Genomic DNA, 14,982 nt, shown 5'->3' with positions numbered 1-14,982 from the left:
TTCATGAATAGTTTCATTGATATAAGCACTTGGCATTTTAGTAGCACTTACACTGTAACCAGTACTGCAAAATGAGCAATTTAAGAGCAAAAATCAGATACCAAAAGTTCAGGCAATCAATTCCTGCATGTGGTGTTGGTTATTGGAGTGAAGGGCTAAGGTGCTTTTTAAAAGAGACCCATTTATATTACATTTTCTTTGTGCTGAGTAAAAAGTTCCCCCTATTCATATAAGGAAATAACGTAATAATGCATTGTATAACTCATCATTTGTATAACACCTCACTTGTATGAATATTATTTACCTTCACTTCAGGTAAACAGTTATTGAATCTGCTTCCCTTCTATTCAGCGAATGCAGAAAGACCATGCAAAGGAGGCTGCATCTCTGACCAGGCTTTGATGCAAGCTCACTCATTGACTGGAAAGCTGTGAGTTTCAGCTTTCAGGATTTACTGAAAGTGCATTATTCAAAAGATTGACATTCTAGGTACATTTATACCATAACCATTGTTCAGAACATGACCTTACTCCTGTGGGAGGAAAAAAAAACAACTTTTTTTTTGGAAGTGATGGTACATGTATTGTATTTGGTACCATGGTACCGTACCAGATAAATCTAATGACAACACAGGTACATATTTTGTATGTCACCTCGAACTAAAGAGTGAACTTAACTTTCTGTGAAGGCACATCTTATAATCTTTACCCTGCCCCTTCATTCCAAGGAAATGTACATGTATGTAGATTCTTCTCTTTCTTTATAATGTATATGGCAACATCCCATACATTTGACAGGTATCACAATATGCAGCGTGGACCAATCAATCATTTCAATAGTGTATATTATAGTGTACCATAGGTGCCTAGGTCTAGTAATTGGGCCCGTACTGGTACCAATTTAATCAGTTTCGGAGGACTTGAAAATGCAAGTCAAATGTAACTTTGAATGTAGAATTGTGTGTCACTTTTATTTATTTATTTATTTTTTTTTTTTGGGGGGGGGGGGGGTTGGTCAAAAAAATTGACTTTAGACAAAGTTACACTTCTTTGCAAAGATAGTTCTGGTTTGTGATTAGGCTAGACATGGGGAAAAAACAAACAAACAAACAGATAGCACCATGAAGGCCAGAATTGTGTGAATTGTTCTGTTGTGATCTGTAGCTTTCGTACAGGCCTGTACTACCTCCCCATTCCCTTCTGATACAATTTTGCCCCCTGTTTCCAGATATCATGTTTGACTCACTCCTGTATGTGCATAGTAGATCTTCAGCTTTGAAGAATGACCTTCTGATCTTGGTCACTCTTGCTTCTAGTTTGCTGGAGTTGCTAGTACATATATGATACAAAATTACTGGAAATATCATGTGTACAAGGGCATAAGAAAGGTAGTGCACATCGATATGTCTTCAAAATGTTTACACGCTGTTTCCATATATGCTTGCCTTTTTCATTCTTCCAGGAAGGACCGTTTTAACTGCTCATACGTGGTCGACACAGAACATCCGCAGTCACAGCCCTTCATCCTCCTTATTGGAGAAAGCAAATTATACCCTCTTCAGGTACATGTATCTGCAGTTGTGGAGCACAGGGCACAGTCCTCAAGGCGTTGTGGGTGGAGCTGATCTTGTCTTCAAGTTGATCTTCGTTCTAAATCGCAACTGCTGGCCACATTGCATGGCAGTGAGACCATTTTAAAAGGGACTCCTGTGCAAACAAGGAGGATTTGAAACTTTGGCATCCATCCCTGATTTTCTAAATTTGCTGAGTCAACCATAATGCAACCATTTATTTATCATCTCCACCCTTCCTGTATCAAGTCTGCATAATAAACAGCATTCGCTTGAGAAGTACTTACAATGTTATAGGGAAATAGGCACTGACCTTTAATTGTGGTCTCCTCATAACAGTGGCCATGTTATTTTACAAGCCATTTGCCATATGATGGATATTGTTGTATTTTGACTATACACCTGTACCATGTATGAATGATAAGGTACATCTATATTGATACTATTAGTGGTCAATGCTTCCTTGAAACATGTATTCACTTTTCAAGGAGTTAGTTTTACTTATGATAATGTAGACAAGTATGGAATATGTGAAAAGCTGCTAATACCATTATTACACACCACGCCCACACATAGTGTGTACAAGTTGACAAGGGATGTATAGAGCACCAAACTGTGACATCGCCATGGAAACTAGTTCTAAATGACCTCACCTGGCCCAAATATCTGTCAACACTATTGTTGCTAACCATGCTTGCACCTGGTTCCAACCCAAGTTACAACAACTCTCTTGCTTTTTTAGGAGTTGACCTAGAACTTGGCATATGTGGCCACTATTACAGGTAATGTGGTATGTGATTAATGTGTTTCCATGGTAATGAAAAAAAATCTATAGAAAAATTTAACCAAAATATTGTGGATCAAACTACTTTCAATCTTTATAATGTGAATGGTAATTTGAAAACACAAGATATAATTGTCTTCAACTGGCATCCTTCATGTATCACTTGAGTAGTGAAGATGTACCCCAAGCAATTTCATCTATGCTCGTAAGAAGTGATCAAGTTCTTCATGATTATCATACAAGGCAGGCTATTGTGTATCACTTCGCAGTTAGAACTCGACTCAGGAGAAATGTGATAGCATATACATGTACAGGCCCACAACACAAGAATTTTGTGCATTGCTCCCAGGTAGGCCAGTAGCCAACATACTACATATTCAAAAATGTGATGAAATTCCACCTTTTCACTATGCACCTACATAGTACCTGTCCCATGTGTGTATTTGATTTTGGAGTATGGATGCAATATTGTATTATGCTGCATTGCAATGAGTAAAATAATTAGCAGTAGAACAAGCACTTTATAGTGTACCTGAAGCATGTTACTACAGATTTTTGAAAGCTTCAAGTTTATCTTGGAAACCCAAATCTATAAAGTTGACATGGCATCGAATATTATTTTCATTACATGTATAACTTTGAACACTCAGTTTGTACTTTCCTTGCATTAAATTAGTATTTGATGTCAGATAACTCATAACGGGTCATTGCATTATATGCGTAATATGTTGCTATTCTGTTTGCTACTTGATTTTGTTATCTGACTAGCTGAATTGAACCATGTAAGCATCTCGGTGCCCATTTTTGTTGTATATTCCTTTGCTTATCCTGATTTTCTTGTGTTTGTGTTTGTAACTTCAATACATGTCCATATCATTGTAAATCTCAAGCCTCATCCACACCTATGTATCCGCTCTTTCTTGCTCACTTCATTTGATGAACTCTGTACTGCTCTTTTCTCTCAATCCTATTCTCTCCTATATTTTTCCTGTCCTACATGTATGTACATGCGTATCCGAGCAATTGCCCCAGAGGGCAATTACCCCCTGGCTAAATACTGGTTAGTGGTAAGGTAAGAGTAAAGATTAGGGTTAGGATTAGGTCAAGGGTTAGGAGTTTGGGTTAGGGTTAGGATTAGGTTCAGGATTAGGATTAGAACCAGGGGAAGGGTCCGGGGTAATTGCCCAGGGGGTAATTGCCCTAGACCCATGTGTCATGATATGACATATTTTGTATTTGTCACGTAATAATTTGTCTCATTGTACTACTGGTTATTGTGTAGCTCATGTAAGAAATTGATGTTATGGCAATGGTTACAAAAGAAGTGCAGCTTTAAAGACAAAAGCTTGCATCAAAATAACCATATAAGGAGATGTTGCGATGCACAATCAAAGTAAAAGAGAGTGATTTGGAATTAAATGTTTTAGGGATGAGTAAACCCTACATGACGTCAAAATACGAGGAAAGGGTATCCCTGGTAGTATGCCTCATACTATCTGGTATGTGGACGTCATTCACGACGTCAAACACAAGTTTCTAGCTAGGTCAAAACAGGACCACTTCAAAGAATTTTGGTTTCCGTGGACAGGAAGTGATGACGTCAAGCAGAGGCTTGACCAATGCAAAATGAGATACTCAGGAAAGTTTTGACAGACAGAAAACGCCAACCAATAAGAAAAGGGGGCAGGACTTCTATGAAAACTTTCTAGGAAGTCACTTGACTTCATTTAATTAATTTTACATGGAGACCTATGGTCCAACAAATGTATAAATATGCAGTGTTTGGGCACAAAATTCAGATGCCACATTATTTGCGGAACACTCAGGACCAGGCTACGGTACTTCGAGATTGCGAAGTTAGAGTAGCAGAGTGTTATTTGGAATCAGTGTGATTCAGGGATTGTTGCATTTCGGCTGGGACAGCCTGACCATCCAGCAGAGAATCTAGGAGGATTCGAGTGTAAACACCAACAACTGTTGTAAGTACACGATCATTTAATTGAAGTTGTTTATGCCTTGTAAGTTCCTATGTAATTCCCGATATTGCATTGTATGTGTGATGGTTGTATGTCAAACCGAATTTTAATTGCATTGTGAAAGAAATAGAGAATTAGAACAACGCTAAGATTTTAATGGGCTGATTAATCACCCCTATTCCACATTGAAAGATAATTATCCATGGTGAAACATTATTATGGAAATTATGTGTGGCTAATCAATGTTGATATGATGGAATATATAATCATATGTTTTGTTTAAGTTATATGAATAAGAATCAGGAATAACTAAAGACCACAAATTATAAGGGAGGTATCATGTTATTAAATTAACAGGGTGTTTAGGGTTCCAGGGAGAGAGCCACCGTTTAGGGTTCCAGCGAGGACCAAGTTTAGGGTTCCAGAGAGGACCAGAAGTAAGGGGAGACGACCCGCTACTTCAGGCAGGGCATCGTCTACAACCTAGAGCAACCAAGCACGGGAGCTTCTAGAATAAACCAACGAGCAGAGCAACCAAGCTCAAGATCAAGTGGAATTGGAAATCTGTATTCAAGTTTGTACCATGTTATTATAATTGTGAACGACCATAATTTGAGACGAGTATAATAAATCTTATTGCTTGTTACATTATAAGAACACTGTGTAATTGGCTACTTATTTCGAGGCACTGTAGTTGCACAAGTTGAAGGAGTTGATTGAGTGAATGGTCTGCTTAACAATCTGCTGCATTTAGAGAAAGTCAGCCTTTGACTATAGAAAAGATCCCAGTCGCAGGGAGGACTTTCGTTCCCCACATTCAGAGGAAAGTCCCCTGTGACAAGAATTGGTGGAGAACCCGGGCAGCAATTGTTAAAAGTTAATAACTAGACCAGTCAACTCATGTGCAACTGATAACTCGAAACAAGAAGCCAAAGGTTAGACCGCCAGTGGCCACTTGTCTGGCCAGTGAGAGTTAGGCTCAAGGTCCAGTGTCTTAAGGTCAGATTACATTGAGTGATTGTTGCTATAGTAACGTGACTGTACATTGCAATGGATGTGTATTCTGAACTCATAAAAGTGGGGAAGGAGGCAGGGCTGACAGGCAAGGAATTGGTCGATTTTGCTAGGGATGAAAAGGAGAAACTAGACTTGAAGGAAGAAAAGCTCAGAGAGGAGCAACAAAAGGAAAGAGATGAACGACAAAAGGAAAGAGAGGAACGACAAAAGGAAAGGGAACATTTGGAGAAAATAAAAGAGCTGGAGCTGCAAATCGCAGCAGCCAGACCTAGGAATGATTCCCCTAGTAATGGCATGAAAAAGGTGAAATTACCTCTTTTCAATGAGAAAACAGATGACTTAGATTCCTATCTATGCAGATTCGAGAGATATGCGGAAAGCATGGGATGGGCCAGAACTCAGTGGGCCCTACCCCTCAGTACACTGTTGACGGGCAAAGGCCTGGAAGTGTATTCCCGAATGCCGTCAGAACTTGCAAATGATTACGATGAATTAAAGGCTGCCTTACTCCAAAGGTATGAGTTGAACGAAGAGGGATTTAGAGCTAAATTCCGGAGCTCGCAGGTAGAGCCTGGCGAGACTCACAGTCAGTTAGCCGAGAGGCTGAAGCGCTATCTCTTGCGTTGGTTAGAGTTAGCTGGTTTTAGGGCTGAGTTTGATGACCTAATTCAATTGATGATAATGGATCAAATTTATGCCAGGAGCTCGAAAGAGCTGAAGCAGTTTGTTCGCGAGAGACATCCGACAAACTTAGATGAAATGACGAAGCTAGCGGATCAATACAGTCAAGCCCACCCCCATAAGGAACAAAAGAGCAACTCCTACAAAGACCAAAAGCGACCTGACAAGGGCCAAAGTCAGGGTCATTCGGCTTCCAAATTCAGTGGCCCACAAGGAAATAAGGGGTCAAGTGGTTGTTATGTTTGTGGGAAGGCAGGTCATTTGGCTCGAAACTGCCAGGCCAAAACGAATAGTCCGAGACTAAACCGGGCTGCTGCTTTGGATGAAATGAAGGGGTCTGAGGAGAAGACTAGTCAGGACCGAAAGGGGGCTGCCTGTATTGAGGCTAACACCGTTAGATATGAAACGGCAAGACAGCCGGGCTCGTATGTGAAGCTAGCTTCGGGGGATGAAATACCCCTTCTCGAGGCAGGATGCTCTTCGGGAGTCAGACCATCAGGTGTGAACATGCCTGTTCTTCAGGGAAAAGTAGAAGGGCATGTAGTGTCCGTTCTAAGGGACAGTGGCTGTAGTACAGCCGTGGTAAAGTCAGTGTTCGTTAGAACCCCTCAGATTGTTGCAGGGCAGAAGAAGAGGGTGGTTTTGATAGACGGGACTGTCAGAGAATTCCCCATTGCTAGGGTATGGGTAGACACGCCTTTCTACACTGGGGAAGTGGAAGCTCTGGTTATGGAAGACCCAATGTATGAGCTTATTTTGGGGAATATTCCCGGGGTCAGGGACCAAAATAATCCCGATCCACAGTGGTCACTTGATAGTGACGAGGTAGTGGTAGAGGAGGAAGAGATGGTAGAATCATCCGAGGGAGGGGCGGTAGAGACACGTGGCCAGAAGGCGCAAAGTGCGAAACCCCTCAAACCACTGCCGACAGCAAGTGCACTCTCACTCGCGACGAGTAAAGGTGAGTATGAAGCAGCGCAAAAGGCTGACCCGACGCTAGCGAAAGCTTGGCGAGCAGCGGAGAGTGGTCAGAAAACGACCACAAGCAAAGGAAATGAGAGCAAGTTTCTCGTGCATCGAGGCCTGCTCTATCGCGAATTCCAATCTACAAAATTGGAATATGGCAAGCCAGTTCGACAATTGGCCGTACCGAGCGCATACCGTGATGGATTAATGGCGCTTGCCCACGATGGCATAATGTCTGGGCACCTAAAAACACAGAAAACACTCGACCGATTACAGCAAAGCTTCTATTGGCCAGGTATGGGAGATGACGTCCGGCGATATTGCATATCATGTGATATCTGTCAGCGCACCGTGAATAAGGGGAGCGTGGGTCGCGTGCCGCTCGCGAGCATGCCGCTCATTGATACTCCGTTCAAGCGCGTGGCGATTGACCTCGTAGGACCTTTTGACCCCAAGACCGATCGTGGGAATCGGTATGTTTTGACGCTGGTCGATTATGCAACTCGCTACCCAGAAGCTATTGCATTACCGAGCATTGAAACCGAGCGAGTGGCTGAGGCGCTTGTCGAGATGTTTAGCCGCTTAGGTTTGCCAGACGAGATTCTCTCTGATAGAGGGGCGCAGTTCACTTCTGAGCTAATGAGGGAGTTAGGGCGTTTGCTGTCCGTAAAGCAGCTTAACACAACTCCGTACCATCCCATGTGCAATGGGTTGGTTGAGAGATTCAACGGAACTCTCAAAGCCATGCTGCGACGAATGAGTGCAGAGCGACCCAAAGATTGGGACCGTTATTTACCGGCATTGTTGTTCGCGTATCGGGAGGTACCACAAGCTAGCCTTAGCTTTAGTCCGTTTGAGCTACTGTATGGTAGGACTGTACGTGGACCTCTCTCCCTGATTAAGACAATCTGGGAAGCGGAAACAGTCGACGAAGAGGTCAAAACAACATACGAGTATGTTGTGGACCTACGAGCGAGACTCGAGGAGACTTGCAAAGTGGCGCATGAGGAGCTCAAGCGCGCATCGAAAAGATATGCCAAGTACTATGACGCAAAGGCGCGTGACAGGAAGTTTGAGGTTGGCGATAAAGTGCTCATTATGAGGCCAACGAGCGCAAGCAAACTCCTGATGCAATGGCAGGGACCGTATACGGTCACAGGCACACTAGGGCGATGTGATGTGAGAGTTGAGGTCAATGGCAAGGTCAAGACCTACCATGTTAACCTCTTGAAGAAGTATGTTGACCGTGCGCGAAGTAGGGACAATGGAGTCCAAGCGAATGCCATCTCCGTGGTCGAGGAGGAGGTCGAACCCGATCTCGACCGACCGTGCATAGGACTGCCCGCCTTATCGCAGAATGAGAGCGTGGCTGACGTGGTGATAGATGCGGAACTGACCGAGTCACAAGCAGCGCAGGTAACCGATCTGCTAAATCAGTTTGATGCGCAATTAACCGATGTACCAGGGCGAACAAACGCAATGGAATGCTCAGTGACACTTACTACCGCTGACCCCGTGGTAAGCAAGCCGTATCCCCTACCACAATCTATGCAAGCTGCGGTAAAAGCAGAATTGAGCGAAATGCTGAAGATGGGCGTGATAGAGAAATCACGATCCAAGTACGCGTCACCGATCGTACTAGTGAAAAAGAAGGACGGAAGTAACAGATTTTGCGTCGACTACCGCAAATTGAATGCTATAACTGTGTTTGACCCAGAACCTATTCCGATTGCTGACACTCTCCTAGCGAAGCTGTCAAGAGGTAAGTACTTTTCGAAGTTCGACCTCAGCAAGGGGTATTGGCAGATACCCATGGCCGAGTCTGATAAGGAGAAAACAGCATTTGTCACCGCTGAAGGCCTGTTTCACTTCACCGTGCTGCCATTTGGTATGGTGAATGCACCAGCCACCTTCTCACGGCTGATGCGAGAAGTGCTGTTTGGACTCGACAATGTAGTGAACTACATCGACGATATCCTTGTGTTCTCCGAGACCTGGGAAGAACACTTGGATTCCTTGCAAGCTGTACTCTCGAGGCTTGCAGATGCTGGGTTAACCGCGAAGCCAAGTAAATGTCATGTGGGCTTCAAGACGCTCGACTTTCTAGGGCATGTCGTAGGTGGCGGCACGCTGAAGCCTCACCCCGAGAAAGTAGAGCAGATCTTGCAGGCGGAAGTGCCGCAAACAAAGCGGGAGGTACGCGCGTTTCTAGGGCTAGCTGGGTATTACCGCAAGTTCATACCCAACTTCGCAGCTATCGCCGCACCGCTGTCGGACTTAACAAAGAAAGACAGAGCCAACCGCGTAGACTGGGGACCCCTGGAAGAGCAGGCGTTCAACACGCTGAAGTCCCGACTGACTTCATCCCCCATACTCCATCTTCCAGACCATGAATCCCCGTTCATACTTGCGACTGACGCGTCTGACGTAGGCATTGGCGCAGTACTCATGCAGCGCGTAGAGGGAGAGAAGTTCCCTATCGCATACATCAGCCGGAAGTTGTCAGACACAGAGCGACGGTATGCCGTCATAGAGCGAGAGTGCCTCGCAATTGCATGGGCAGTAAAAAAGTTCGATGTTTACCTATATGGGAGAGAGTTTGAACTTGAGGTGGATCATCGTCCCCTCATGTACATTGCCAAGGCTAAGTTGCAAAACAACCGAGTCTTGCGCTGGGCACTTGCCCTCCAATCCTACCGCTACCACGTGACCGCTGTCAAGGGAACAGATAACGTTGGGGCAGACTTCCTTAGCCGATGTCCAGAGTAAGAGGGGCAGGTTTACCCATATCAAGGGGATTATCGAATGTTGATATTGTCATGTGTATGTACGGACAAATTAGTTTCATACGTGAAAATACTATTGTAGATAGCAGTACTATCTTGAAATGGGGGGTTGTGTCATGATATGACATATTTTGTATTTGTCACGTAATAATTTGTCTCATTGTACTACTGGTTATTGTGTAGCTCATGTAAGAAATTGATGTTATGGCAATGGTTACAAAAGAAGTGCAGCTTTAAAGACAAAAGCTTGCATCAAAATAACCATATAAGGAGATGTTGCGATGCACAATCAAAGTAAAAGAGAGTGATTTGGAATTAAATGTTTTAGGGATGAGTAAACCCTACATGACGTCAAAATACGAGGAAAGGGTATCCCTGGTAGTATGCCTCATACTATCTGGTATGTGGACGTCATTCACGACGTCAAACACAAGTTTCTAGCTAGGTCAAAACAGGACCACTTCAAAGAATTTTGGTTTCCGTGGACAGGAAGTGATGACGTCAAGCAGAGGCTTGACCAATGCAAAATGAGATACTCAGGAAAGTTTTGACAGACAGAAAACGCCAACCAATAAGAAAAGGGGGCAGGACTTCTATGAAAACTTTCTAGGAAGTCACTTGACTTCATTTAATTAATTTTACATGGAGACCTATGGTCCAACAAATGTATAAATATGCAGTGTTTGGGCACAAAATTCAGATGCCACATTATTTGCGGAACACTCAGGACCAGGCTACGGTACTTCGAGATTGCGAAGTTAGAGTAGCAGAGTGTTATTTGGAATCAGTGTGATTCAGGGATTGTTGCATTTCGGCTGGGACAGCCTGACCATCCAGCAGAGAATCTAGGAGGATTCGAGTGTAAACACCAACAACTGTTGTAAGTACACGATCATTTAATTGAAGTTGTTTATGCCTTGTAAGTTCCTATGTAATTCCCGATATTGCATTGTATGTGTGATGGTTGTATGTCAAACCGAATTTTAATTGCATTGTGAAAGAAATAGAGAATTAGAACAACGCTAAGATTTTAATGGGCTGATTAATCACCCCTATTCCACATTGAAAGATAATTATCCATGGTGAAACATTATTATGGAAATTATGTGTGGCTAATCAATGTTGATATGATGGAATATATAATCATATGTTTTGTTTAAGTTATATGAATAAGAATCAGGAATAACTAAAGACCACAAATTATAAGGGAGGTATCATGTTATTAAATTAACAGGGTGTTTAGGGTTCCAGGGAGAGAGCCACCGTTTAGGGTTCCAGCGAGGACCAAGTTTAGGGTTCCAGAGAGGACCAGAAGTAAGGGGAGACGACCCGCTACTTCAGGCAGGGCATCGTCTACAACCTAGAGCAACCAAGCACGGGAGCTTCTAGAATAAACCAACGAGCAGAGCAACCAAGCTCAAGATCAAGTGGAATTGGAAATCTGTATTCAAGTTTGTACCATGTTATTATAATTGTGAACGACCATAATTTGAGACGAGTATAATAAATCTTATTGCTTGTTACATTATAAGAACACTGTGTAATTGGCTACTTATTTCGAGGCACTGTAGTTGCACAAGTTGAAGGAGTTGATTGAGTGACTGGTCTGCTTAACAATCTGCTGCATTTAGAGAAAGTCAGCCTTTGACTATAGAAAAGATCCCAGTCGCAGGGAGGACTTTCGTTCCCCACATTCAGAGGAAAGTCCCCTGTGACACCATGTACATGTAATACAAGTACTTTTTGTTTCTAATTACTTAGAGAGATTGGTCCTCATGAGGTTTGAAAGTGAAATGTAAACAACTGATTTGTTTCATGTTGTAAAGTATGCATTTCTGCTATGAATTTTCACTGAATTAATCATCCTTTTTTTCAGATGTAGGAGATGAGAATAATATGCTTATAGAAAATTGGTCCAAGATACAAATTACATTGGTGTTAATTATCATACATGTACTTCAATCATTCATAAATCCAGTACCAAACTACCATTACTGTATTGTTTTGACAACTCGTGTCTATCCATTCAGATTTACAAAGTTGCTCATACAGTGTCAGATCTTGTGAATTTTCATTTTACATGTGAATGTGCTATATTACTTCCCTTCGCAAATGTTAACAGTATACCACTGTACTTTATTTGTGCAACAGACTGCCAAATTAGATCACATCAAATGAGATTGTATGTTGGAACAATTGTCCTGAATTAGTGTCTCAAGTGCTAAATTTGACATGTGTGGTTTGTATTAGTGTATGTACATTGTTTGATGTGTATTTCGAGTGATGTTTGTCATTTACCGACATAAGTTGGTTAAAATTCCTGTTAACTAATGTTTTCATTAGGTGGTTAAATTTCGAAGAAAAGATTTAGTGCAATTCCACAAAACTTGCTTAAGATAAAACCGACCTCAGTTGGCTTTTGGTAATCACTTTACCCAACACTTGTGTGGTTCACTTGGAAATCGACTGTCCGTTATAGTCCAGGCGCAGGGACCCAGAAAAAATGACTTCGTTCAACCCACCCCGCAGAAAAGGTTTTGACTGCATAGGGTGGTCGGTTGGACTCTCTGGAACACCCCTAGGTAGTATGTGATTCGAAATTGTGGTATCAATAAAATTTTACAGGCCATTTTAGTTGCGACAAGACCTTATTGTTCGAAAAAGAGTCTGCGCACGCCAAGACTACTACACGCACCACTAGCACTGCTACAGGCGCCAGTGCCAGTGGTGCGTGTAGTAGTCTTAGCGCACGCAGACTTTTTCCTCGGCAAACGGGTTTTTGCCAGCAAACTCACTAGCTGAGGTCAGTGTAGTTTAGTTTCTAGCCGTTTGTATTTCGTGTATATTTTTTTCCGAGTTGCAGCAAGCCGAGTGAGGTTGCATACCCAGTGATTGTGACCCCAAACCGTTCGGGCGTCGCAATCACTTGGTATGTGCCTTCGCTCGGCTTAGCACAATAAAGTGGGCTTCTACACATGCGCAAGCTGCAACTCGGAGAGATGAAAACGAAATAAAAACGACTAGAAACTAGACTGGGGTCGGTTACGGCTGGCGGGCCATTCTCCGATAAAGCGTGCAAAACTGCGATTTTCGTGTCGCCAGCATGTTTATGCAGTTTAAATCGATATTTTGTCCCTCAGAAATCAATTTTTTTGCTTAAATTCATCTGAGAGGTCGGACCTGTAAAATAAATACCAATAAAGCTATTGGGACGTCCGGGATAATATTAGAAATACGATTCGAAATTACAACATAATCACAGTTTTTTGCAGTTATTTCATGAATAATTCCTCAGAACACCGTAAAACCATATATGTATATGTTGCTAGAGATGTCAGCAAAACAATGGGATACATTGTAAGTTAAAATATTGTGCATGGTTACCATGGTAACCAGATGTATACAGGTGATTGATAATCCAACAAATACCTCCAACTGCTGCAAACTTTGGTATTTTTTGTTCATTTTTTTTTTTTGTAGATAGGTGAATTAAAAACAAACATTTCTATTGATTATTGTTCAAAAAAGTTTTCTTCCTGTTGCCATGGCAACCAGAAATATCCAATCAGGATTCAGCTGTCAATACTTAAGAACTAATGCCCATATTTTCAAAAAGCTCAATAAGCATGTCATTCTGCATAATTGTACCATTTACCGTACTTTTAACACATATTTGACTTCAAATTACAGGCAAATGTTGTTTCCAGCAATGTATGGACACAAAATTCCCTTCAAAATCTATGTTAATACAGAGAGCAAAGCCGACGATATTCTGATATTAGCTTTTTAGAGTATATATTTACAGAGAAATGGTTACTCGAAACAACCTTGGAAAAGAGCAGAAGAAAGCAATTGATTGCTCTTGTTCTTAAAGGACAAGTTCACCTTTATAAACATAAGGATTGAGAGAATGTAGCAATATTAGTAGAACACATCATTGAAAGTTTGAGGAAAATCAGACAATCCGTTCAAAAGTTATGAATTTTTAAAATTTTGTGCAGCAACCGCTGGATGAGAAGACTACTGCAGCGTATGAATAACTTGCGTACAACAATATAAGGAAAATATAAAGAGAATTTCACAAAATTCCATCTTTTGAAAAAAGTACACATTCCCCTGACTCGTTACCGACAAATGTTATGGGCAATATTATTCCCCCTGCCTTTAGAAAGAGGCAAGTCAAGAGCTCTTTTATTATGCGAAAAAAGTGAAAATATGTTGAATTTTCTTTTACATTTTCTTTATACTGTTGTACGCATATGACTCACAAGCTGTAGTAGTCTCCTCATCCAGCGGTTCCAACACAAAAATTTTAAAAATTCATAACTTTTGCATCGATTGTCCAATTTTCCTCAAACTTTCACTGATGTGTTCTACTAATATTGTTGCATTCTCTCAATCCTTATGTTTATGAAGGTGAACTTGTCCTTTAAAGGAAATTTATTTAAGGAAAAAACACTCATTTTTTGATATTTTTCTGAAAAAAGGAAAATCATGAAAATGCTTGATTCAGCATAAATCAGAGAAAGACTGAAGGATTACATTACATCTTTCAGGTGGCCCGGGGCCACCGGGATTCAGGCCCTGCACACACACACACACACACACACACACATATATATATATATATATATATATATATATATATATATATATAAAACCTAAACTTTGTTTCACTAATGATCCTTGATTTATTTTTTCATTCCGCTTCATTTGAAACAACGAAATTAGCGTGTTACAGGGGGTGCACGTCACGAGACCGACACCCACGAGTCATACAGCCCACAAGTTATACAGCTCACAAGTCATACAGCCCACGAGTCATACAGCTCACAAGTCATACAGCCCACCAGTTATACAGCCCACCAGTTCGACACTGAGTAAATAAAGCCCACGAGTTCGACATCAAGTAAAATAAGCCCAGGAGTTATACGGCTCACGAGACCGACACTACGCACAAAAGGCTCATGAGACCGACACTAAGCAAAGCCCACGAGACCGACACTACACTTAAAAGGCCCACGAGACCGACGCTACGCATACAAGGCTCACGAGACCGACGTATACGCAAAAGAGGTTCACGAGACTGACACCAAGCAAAGAAGGCCCACGAGACCGACAGGATGAACAGCGCCACCTATAGACCAATAAATTGTATAGGGTGTCCTGATAATGGCATAAGGAAGATATGAGAGACGGAAA

General features: G+C 41.9%; 1 protein-coding gene across 1 annotated transcript; it reads left to right on the top strand.

Moving 5' to 3' along the window:
* The first annotated feature begins 5,728 nt into the window (after positions 1-5,728).
* LOC139708590 (uncharacterized) lies at positions 5,729-9,763 on the top strand. Its single transcript, XM_071620529.1, has one exon. It carries the CDS (start codon positions 5,729-5,731, stop codon positions 9,761-9,763), a length of 4,035 nt encoding a protein of 1,344 aa, XP_071476630.1.
* The last annotated feature ends 5,219 nt before the right edge of the window (positions 9,764-14,982 follow it).

The sequence above is a fragment of the Diadema antillarum genome, unplaced genomic scaffold (assembly GCF_040938485.1).
Source record: "Diadema antillarum isolate AM-2024a unplaced genomic scaffold, OU_Dant_1.0 seq00001353_RagTag, whole genome shotgun sequence".
In the NCBI taxonomy this organism is placed as follows: domain Eukaryota; kingdom Metazoa; phylum Echinodermata; class Echinoidea; order Diadematoida; family Diadematidae; genus Diadema; species Diadema antillarum.
The sequence above is the reverse complement of the archived record's forward strand: the minus strand, read 5'-3'. Positions and strand labels throughout refer to the sequence as shown.

Excerpts from the sequence above, each read along its gene's own strand:
- LOC139708590 (XM_071620529.1), top strand. The coding sequence starts at position 5,729 with ATGGGATGGGCCAGAACTCAGTGGGCCCTACCCCTCAGTACACTGTTG.